This window comes from Solanum stenotomum, chromosome 5, assembly GCF_019186545.1.
Source record: "Solanum stenotomum isolate F172 chromosome 5, ASM1918654v1, whole genome shotgun sequence".
Classification (NCBI taxonomy): domain Eukaryota; kingdom Viridiplantae; phylum Streptophyta; class Magnoliopsida; order Solanales; family Solanaceae; genus Solanum; species Solanum stenotomum.
In genome coordinates, this window is record NC_064286.1 from 23,613,611 (window position 1) to 23,624,027 (window position 10,417).

The 10,417-nt window shown below is 37.3% G+C and overlaps 1 protein-coding gene across 1 annotated transcript; it reads right to left on the reverse strand.

Annotated features, from left to right (window-relative positions):
- Window positions 1–5: 5 nt before the first annotated feature.
- On the reverse strand, window positions 6–10,198 carry LOC125865258 (protein NETWORKED 1A-like). The gene is made up of 4 exons (XM_049545460.1): window positions 10,046–10,198; window positions 9,249–9,472; window positions 1,789–5,984; window positions 6–1,260 (listed from the first exon to the last, which is right to left on the reverse strand). Exons 2-4 carry the CDS (start codon window positions 9,349–9,351, stop codon window positions 127–129), a joined length of 5,433 nt encoding a protein of 1,810 aa, XP_049401417.1. The 5' UTR covers window positions 9,352–9,472; window positions 10,046–10,198; the 3' UTR covers window positions 6–126.
- Between the last annotated feature and the right edge of the window lie 219 nt (window positions 10,199–10,417).

Sequence of the window (10,417 nt, forward strand, 5' to 3'; positions counted from 1 at the left end):
AATTACTCCAATCTAACTGTTATGATTCATCTAAAGGGCTAAAACTAAATGCGTATCAGTTTTCCAGTTTCGTACTACAGAAGAAACGACACAAACAGTAAAATATCTTGGAACATCTGAAGCATTTCAGATGTGGTATCTATTACTACTGATGTTGCTGCTAATACTGTAAGGTGTAAAGCATCCACAAAGATGGGCCTTTTTTTCCTTTTCACTATTTCTCTTCCCAATACGAATCAACTTCTTCAATGCAATACTTGTGTAAAATCTGCTTCTGACAATGCTTTTCTTTTCATCCCCCGGTTTCAGTAACATGCACTCAAGTTTTTGAACCTCCAATTGTACATGTCCAATCTTCTCGGACCCCTTTCTTGCCTCTTCTGAAACTCTCTTTCCCCTGATATTCAACAACTCTTTCGAATATGTTGAAGTGCTTCCTGTGAAATGTGTGCTTTCTTCTGTATTCTTCATCAAATGGCCATTCAAATTCACCAGCTGCACAATTGTTAATTCAACTTCTTGTAACTGTTCTTTTGCTGCTACAAAATCAACATTTTTGTCTTTCCTAGCCTTTCTTTTCTTATCCAATTTCCTTCTTATGTTATCAACAGTCATTTGAAGACTAATCAATTTCTCTGCATCAGAGGAAAGCCGGTCCAGAATCTGCTTATTTGTTTCAACACTTGCATCAAAGGAGTTCATTAACTTATCAACACCAAACTCCTTCTCCACCTCTGATTCTGTTGGTGGATGATTTGCCCGTTCCTTCATAATTTTACTGGGACTACCTTCCTCTATGGTTTCCCATAGCTCAAGCATCTGATCATCTGCTCCGTCAACATCAGAAGAACCTCTTGTTCTAATTCTTTGTAGTGAGCCATCAGAAACATGATCAAGTGGTATATCTTTCATCAGTATCCTCTTTTGGACGTCAAAGGATTTAGGCTTGGTTTTTCGCCTGTTATGACCTTCACCATACTCATTCCTTGGACTCCTCCTTTCTATATGCTCATCTTTTTCTAGATCAAAGCTATGCCGAGATTCTAATTCCTCAACTTCACTTTCAGCACTATCTCGACGTATCTTGTTGTATGAAGATACCTGTAAAATAGGCTTGCTCCTCTCTTTCACTACTTTGGCAACTGCTTTAATCCTATCTCTGAGCTCCTGCAGATCTTGAATGTCTTTTGTCATGACAGATTGATTTTCTATCAGATTTACAAATCCACTTTCATCTGGATGAACCTCAACATCAACACACTGCAAATATATGCAAGAAGAAGAAATTTCAACACAAAATTGCAGCTGATCCCAAGTTCTCCACTTTTATGTCTAGGTAAAAACACAGCTGGGAATGACCTTCATATTCTTTTGCTTTAATTTTAAACTCAAGTCCATACAATATTATACTTACAAGTAAATTAGGAAATATCAAACCAGTGTAAAATTAATACTTTTGAACTAGATATCCTTTCACAATCTAGATGCAGGTCATGAGACCAAAGCAAGAAACAAGTCAGTCTAGTCCTAAGAAATGCCAGACACTGGAAATTGTTCTGAGAGAATGAATCCTCAAGAGGAAGAACTTCAAAGAAAATCCTGAATAACAATAGTATTTAAAGTAATAGCAAACATATGCCATGTTAATTCCGATCAAAACACTGATTGACGTTCTAAAGCTAAGGTCATGTAAAAATGCAAAAGGCTTGAGTAACATTCAGGCCCAATTTTCAGTAAGCAGGAAAATACAGAGACATGTATATCACTTATTATAAGAAAGTACATTACCTTTCGTTCCTGAGAGCCAGCTACCTCAAGGCTCGTCTGGAGGAGCACATTATGCTCAAGCGATACCACATCATTCCTTAAAGAGGCTATTACAGGAGCATATGCATGTAACTGTGACTTCTGTTCTCCAATTTCACTCTCCATTAAATTGATTAACATTTTCATATGTTCAATCTCCAAACTTTTGGAAGCATTTTCATTCTCGAGTCTCCCGTAAATCTCGGTTAACTCATCCATCTTGTTTTCCATTAATGCTTCTCGTGTGGAGGAAATCTGCAAATCGAAATAAAATGTTGCTGCCTCTGCCTCCCATAGTCCAAATTCATAGTCTTTCTCTTGGAGCTCTGAACTTAGGCAGTATTCTCTGATTCGCTGCTCTGCAATTTCTTCATGCAATTTTCCTAATTCAGCCACCAAATTCGTGTTCGCTTCTTGAAGAGATTCAATTTCCTTGTTCTGAGTGGTATTATCTCTCAACATTTCAAATATCTTCTTTTCTAGATCTTCATTCAACTTCGAGGATTCTAGACAGTCAGTCTTTAGTACATCCAGAGCCCTATGCAATTCTGAGTTCAATTTTTCAGATACTTTAAAGCTCTGTTCTGCTTCAAAAAGCTGAATTTCCTGCTTACCCTGAAGTTCCTTTCCAGTTGACATTTCCAACTTGCAATGATCATTAGATTCCCTCACCCCATGGAGCTCTTCTTGTAACCTTTCAACTGATTTCTTCAGGAGTAAGTTTTCAGTTTCCTTCATCTCCAGCTTCCCATTCAATACATCCATCTCCTTCTCAAAGTCAAGCGTAACACCATGAAGTTTGCGCATATCTTCAAAAATTGACTTTAGCTCAGCAGTTCTTTCACTACCATAACTCTTCAAAATGGTAGAGAAATTACCCAGCGCCAGTGTCTCAAGTAGAAAAACATCATTTTGCTGCTCCACTATCCATTTCTCCTCCTTGATCTCTGAGATTTTTGTCAACAATGTCTCGTTCTGATGAAGTACTTGAGAGTATTTCTTTTGTAATTCAAAGTAAGCTTTCTGCAACTCACCATGCTTGAGGCAGACAGTCCGAACCTCCACCTCAAGTATGGCATTTAGCTGAGTACTGTTGCTCATTTCTGACTGTAATTTCTTGTTCATTTCTAGTAGGCAATGGTTGTGTTTCTGCACTGTAACCAGCTTCTCTGCCACGATATTAAGCTCCTCCTCTATAGATTTCTTCATTGACTCCAATTCCAGGCCCTCTGATTTCAGCTGAGCAAGCATAGTTAGAAAAGCTGAGTTTTCAATCAACAACTGTTGCTTATCATACTCGAACATTCTGAGTGCACGTTTCAGATCCTCAACACTGCGCAATATACAATGCAGGAAAGTTTGTTCATTTTCCACCTTTCCTTCAGACACAAAGTCAGAATCATTTTCAAGGGCCTTGAAAACTTGATATATCCCCATTCTCAACCTTTCAATCTCATGTACCAAAAGGTCTGCTTCAACCTGCTGTTTCAGGTTGTGATTTTCTAACTCTATAATCAGTTTGTCAGACAATTTTGATGTCTCAATATGTTTCTGACATTCAATCAACAGAGAAAAATTATTTTCTTCCATATCTTGCATAAATTTTTGCAGGATGAAAATTTCAAACTGGAATTTTAAAACTTTGTCGAGTTCTTCTTCAAATTCTTTCTTCCTCCACTTACTCTCTTCCTGTAGCTGATGGATATGGTTTTCCATATAAATTAATCGGGTTTCACTCTGACGCATAAAGTTGATCTTTTCTTGTTTCTCCATTTCAACAGAAACTCTAAGTTCTTCAAGTTGTAGCTGTTCTGCTTGTTTATCCTTCTCTAGGCAAGCATACTTCTCTTCCGATTCCTTAACTCTTGTCTTCAGCAATTGACATATCTCTTCAAAACTATTTGCTTTTTCAGTTAGACCTTCAAGTTCAACTTTTGCACCCAAAAGAGAGTTCTCGAGCATAGCATTTTTCTCCAGGAGTTTCTGCATTTTCTCAGTTATAATTTGCAACTGAGAGAGTAAAGCGGCTTTCTCAGCAACAAGAATGGATTTTTCTCCATTGAGAATTTGACAAGACTCTTGCAATGCTTTCACCTTTTCCTGCGATCCCTGAAACTCAGCAGTTACACCTGAGAGGGAACTCTCCAGAACAGCCTTCTTCTTCAAAAGTTCATGAACGTCCTCCAACTTCTTGTGGAGGACTTCTTTCTCGCATTTGGTGTTCTCACAGATTATCCTGAGGTTAGAGTTCTCTTCCTGCAAGCTCTTTATTGAAGAGTCCACACATTCAGGGCTTATACCTGCCGCCTTCACTTTCTCTAATAAAGCCTGGTAGCTCCTGTTCAGGTCCTTGATTTCCTCTTTCAAACATGCAATATCTTGTTGAAGGTTGCTACTTAGTCCAACTTGTTGTGCAACCTCCACTTCAAGTTTCTCCTCCATCTTCCTCAAGCTAAGGATTTCATTCTCCAGCTTCTCGATCGAATTGCTTGAGGAAAATTTCAGTTCATTCAGGCTATGGTTTTCATCCGTCACTCGCTGAAGTTCACCTTTCAAACTACTTTTGCATGCTTCCACTTCCTTCAACAGCTCAAGACTATTTCTGAGCTCCATGGCCAGAGCTCTCTGCTCTTCTTGCGATTGACAGTGCAAGTGTTGCAGAGCCTGAAGAGTTGCTTCAACTTGTGCATGGCTTAAGTGCTCATTTTGCAAATCAGTTTGAAGTTTCTCTAATTCCCTCTGCTTCTCATAGAGTTCTTGATCTTTCATTGCAATCTTCTTTGCCAAATTATCTATCTCTAGGTACAATGAATGCTTTGATATCTCCAGCACAACACACTTGTCTTCAGTGTCTTTAAGATTTGCAGCTCCTATTGAAATCTCACCATTCAGGCACTTTATATCCTCTTGGGAACAAGCTAGCTCATTCTCAAGGTTTGATATTCTGTCCAGACAATGTTTATAGTCACCAGCAGCAGCTTCTTTCTCTTCAATTAGTTCCATCAGAACAATTTTCAGTTTGTTGATCTCAGCTTCAGCTTTATCAGTTATCTCCATAAGCATTCTGGATTCTTCCTGAGCCACCAAGAGTTTTTCCTCAAGGTCAGATATGTTTACCATTCTTAGCTTATACTCATGAAGGACAACATACTTTTCAGACTCTAAATTAGAGATGTCATTCCTAAGATTCTGAGCTTCGGTTTCTGCCTTAATTGCTCTCTTTTTTAGTTCTTTTGTGTCTTCAAGTGATTGAGAAGCTGTAACTTCCAGATTAGATATCCTTTCCAGACACTTGTTGTGTTTTTTCAAATCAGCATCTCGTTCAGCCTCTAATTTGATAAGGGATTCCTTCATCTTCTGAATTTCATTTTCAGCTCTGCTAGTTTGTTCACAGAACTTCACGGAGTCCTTCTGTACGCTATTGAGTTCCCTCTCCGCAGCATATAACTGATCCATGCATTGCTGATACCGAATGACGGTAGTTTCTTTTTCTGCTTGCATGACAGCTAGGATTTCCTTTAGGTTTTGAACTTCAGCTTCAGCTTGATCAGCGTGCTCCGACTCAGCGAGAGTGAGGATCTTGGAATTGATATTCCCATTCTCATCTGACAATTCAGATACTTTATTATGCAAACATTTTTTCTTTTCTTCTGTGTTTCTGTTCAATCCTTTACTCAATTTTCCTTCAAGGAACTTTGTGTTCTTTAGCATTTCTTCTCCTGCCCCAAGCATCTCAAGCAACTGTTTTAAGCCCCAGTCACTTGTTCCCTTATTAGAATCACCATTATGAGATCCAATCTTCTGAGCAGCATGTATACTAGATGGTATTAAACCCGTTGTGGACTGATGAAATTCATGTGTATCAGACGATGCACTAAGGCACAATATTTCTGGAGTATGTGGTTCAGTAACTTGTGTGGAAGATCTCATGGGTGAATCTTCAGCCAGTAGAAAAGGTAGTTGGTCGGGAAATGCCTCTGACATGGTTTTTTGGGCCTGCCTGAGCTCCCCAATTACATGATCATATCTTTCTGCTAGTGCCCGGTATGCCCTGTAGAGCTCCTCAATTAGCTTCATTAGCTCAGGCCTTCTCTTGTAATACATTTCAGCCCTTCTTGTAAATGAATCTGCATCTTCTTCAATGATCTTGATCATTGCCTTTACTTTAGCATCCATTTCTGTTGAAATAAGATACAAGCAACATCAGTTAAGTTTCCTATGAGATTTTAGAAAAAGAGAAAAAAAGTGCATGAGAAGAAACTTATAGATTAAAAAAAAACTACTACAAATAGAAGACCATGTAATGAGATACTCAATGTTGTGTGAACTATCGTAGCTAGGGCTGTCAAATGGGCGGGTTGGGTTGAAATTGGAGATATTAAAATGGGTTGGAGATAGAAATCGGGTTGGGTCTTGACCCGCCCAAGTTTACTTTGGGCTCAAATGGGTTGGGTTCAAATGGACTAAAAACGGGTTGGGTCTTGACCCGCCCAATTTGACCAGATTAATCTCAATAATTTTAACATAGTGATATTTAACTTTTATAATCACAATTCGAATTTCTGCTCAAGATTTTTTTTTTAAAAAAAGTACCAAATGGATAGATAAATCCTAAAGATGTTAAATATATAATAGTTCATACATTTATTATAGGAACATATCTTAGTAAAGAGTTTTAAAACAGGTTGAAATTGGAGATTGAATTGGGCTCAATTGAGGATTCTCTTAAAATGGGTTAGGCTTGAATGGGTTGAGATTGAACCCAATCCAAAATCCAAATTATCTTGAGCCCAACCCTTAAAATTTTGGGCGGGTTGGGCGGGTTACCTATGTTTGGGTTCATTTTTGACACCCCTAATCGTAGCATTAAATATGAGTCCTACAATGAACTTTCGGGAAAGAGTAATAGAGAGTAAACTTAGCGACACTACAAAAGTGACAGAGATATAGTTTAAATTTATGGCTGGTAGGTTTCGGAAACAGAAGTGCTTCAAAACTGTGTGGTCAAACTCAAATTTATGCAGCTCCAAAGTACTTATACCAAGAAGGATTTTTCAGAAAAAGTAGATCCTGGAAGCTTAGCCAAAATTGCCCTAAGAGTTTAGGAGAAGTAGTAGTGGGAAGAATCATTGTGAATTCGGGCAGCATAAAGAAGAGTGAAGATGATGTGTGATTAGACAGGAATGTGGTGCTAATGCAAATAATTCAGATACTTAATATCGTTGTCTTAGGAGAATGACATATAGATGAAACTGTGACATATAGAATCAAAATAGCATTGTTAAAATAGAGAAGTCCTACTAGAGTGTTATTCCATGAGAGGATACAAGGCAAGTTCCATAGATGGTTGTAAGACTGATAATGTTGTATGGAATTAATCTTGGGCCACTAAGGTCCAACATATCCACAAAAACACGAGTACAGCAGAAATGTGGATAATAAGATAGCTGTATGGCCATAGAAGATTAGAGATGATCACATTTGATAGAAGGTGAAAGTAGCAATATAGAAGATAAATTAAGAGAAGTCACTTGAGATGTTTTCGTCATATCGTACATTGACTTCCAAAGGCACCCGTCCACAAGTATGAGATCATGTTGATTAAAGGTATCAAAAAGAGGAAGAGGTAGAGACCTAAAATCACATGTAACGAAGTTGTCTCAAATGACCAATAATTTCTTGAAATTTACAACAGCTCAGCGAAAAATAGGACACCACAGAAGAACTTTAGGTTGAATGTTTGTTTGCAAGGAGTCTTCTAGTCTTGTAGAGATCTGTATGTCAGTAGAAACTGCAGAGAACTCATAGTGCTAGAGAACCTAAATTTTTTGAAATATTAATTGGTCTGAAACATGTCTAAATTGTCTGACATAGATAGAGAAAATTCATATAGCTGGCTGCAACTTAACTTGGGATTGAGGCATAGTTGTTACAGATAGAAGACTAACGAGAATATGGGTAGAAGACAAAAATGTAAGCCTAAAGCTACCGGCTTCTCAACTACTGTTCACCTCTACATCGTCATTTTCTGCTCCTTCTCAACAGATTTGTGTGTAACATAACAGTGATGAACTTGAACAGATTTAGTTTATAGAATAAGTAGCTATTGCCAGAGGCAGAGACAGAATTGGGAGTTTGGGGTTCTAAAGTTTAGGATAGAAGAGAAAAATATTGCAAAACATGCTTCCTTGTGGGGTTTGAACCCATAATACTAGTGTGAAAGGCAGTTTCACCGCCGCTTCCTTATCACTAAGTTGTCAATCAATTTTGTTAGGGGTTCACAAGTGAATATACACATATATTTGTTTAATTTTCTAATACAAATACAGAATCTACGAAAAAGGTAGTGAGTTCGTCTAAGCCATGATCCCCCACCTAGCTTTGCCACTGGCTATTGTGCATATAATCTCTTACACCATTTATAAGATATCCACATAAAGGAAGATGTCTAAGTAGTTGGTAAGTAGATTTGGTTTTGAATGCACAAGGGAGCTTGTTGGGATAGCAAGGGTGGTTGTAATAATATGTATGGATGTGATGGATCTGCAAAAAGAGCGTCCATTAATAATGCAGTCTCTTATGGAGTCAGCATGGTAATTCCTTTACTAATAATGCATTGAATTGATTTCTCCTGTCTAGAGAATTTTCTATCTATGTTCCAGTTTTTACATTAACCCCCTAAAACCAGATATTTTGATGATTGGTATGTCGAACTGCCTCTCTATTCATTGGTAAGTGAAACTGCCTCTGAGGTCGCTCGAATCACTCAACCTAAGATGTGAAACACAGGACTTTCAGGAACCATTCCAATGGAATTCCCAATCTGCAGCGGATTTTTAAGAAATGATTATCACAATAGTTCATTGATCCTAAAGCATGAAGATGAAATCATCAAAATCAATATAATTATATGGTTTCTAGTTCGGAAAAGAGGACAACGGAAAATCTGAGATCCAAAGCAGATTATCTATCCTTGTATCACAATGTATGTAATGCAGAGAAGAGAGGAAAAGGAAAACAGGAAGAAGTGTAACCGCTCCAGATACGAGTATCAACTTATCCGATAGTCTAAAGTAAAGATGTAACTTTATAAGGTAATGGAAGAGCAGATGTATGCATATTCAATCATGTGACCTCTTGATTGGCAAACTAATCATACTCTAGTTCATACCACATGCTGGTAATAGACTCACAAGCACAAATTGCATACACACATTTTATGTCAGTGCAATGCAGAATTACTAAGTTTTTGTAAAACCAGAAGATATACCATCATCCATTAATCGGAGTAAAAGCTTAACATCAAAATGACAAGAATCATATAATATTGAAAGAAAGCGGTAAATAAGAGGGTTGAAGTCTAAGGAAGATCCAACAGGGAAAGCAAATCTATTCATGTATAGCCATTAGAAGAAGAAAGGTCATGATCCCTCAGCACTCACCAGTAAGATTATGTTGAAGCCATTTTGAGTTATTTGGAATATGGCCAGTATCCCACCACGAAGAGTATAAGCGTTTGGTTTCAGAATGTAGCAAGGTGGCCATGACTCCAGCAAAGAACAAAATGGCAACAGGTTTTGTCCGTGCAAAATCCTGGTCTTTGAACCAGTACAAGAAATTATCAATCCACGCCAGTGTTGCAGCTTTGGCTCTCTCACATAGGCAACTGAAAATAATAGAAAGAAACAATTTAGAAGTAATAACTATAACCCATAGATAACAACATAAACTTAGCTTTGCAGCATACCTGCTCTGTTTCTATAATTCTGTAGTTCTTCTGAAAATATATGCAAGTGTTATCAGTTTCGCTGAGTCAAGTGTAATTAATGCTCCCCTTGTCTCAATTTATAGATTTACTTTTTTTCTAGTCGGTTTAAAAAAAATAATGACACATTTCTATATTAAGTAACATTTGATTTATAATCACACAAATATCTATTACTTATTTTAGATCACAAGTTTCAAAAGTCTTTTTTTTCTTTCGTCAAATCAAACTAATTCATACAAAATGGGACAGATGTGAGATGGAGTAATGTATATACCAGCATTGACAACAAGCATCACAATCACAAATGAGGAAAAACACACTTTTTATCAAGTAGTAATACTCTACTCCTATCCAATGTCAAAGCCCAAAGCCAATGGAATTTGCAAATCCTTTGGATCAAACAAAGAAATCTATTTTAAAATTATCATTGACCTTCAAATGGACATCAAAACAAAATGAATAGAAGCTTACGAAAATACTGAATCTGATCAGCTCAGCAGCAATGGGGTTCACTGCTTCATTGCCTCCTCTGCATTCTTATTCTTCAATACTCCCAATGTGCTTAAAGTGGAAACAATGTCAAATGCACCATTAAATGTTGTTGACTAAATTGACAAAGAGAGGAGAGGGGTAGTTCCGGAATACGAAGATTTCAACATTAGCTATTTGCACGCCCAAATCAATTCAAACAAGAAAAAAAAAAAAAAAGCAAGTTTGTTTGAACCTGTCCTTAGCAAACTTTTGACTTGTACAAATTTTCAAATATTCTAAAACAAAACAACTAATATATAGCCCCTTTTAACTTATCAAATTTTGACCTCACGCATCTATTAAAAAATAAAT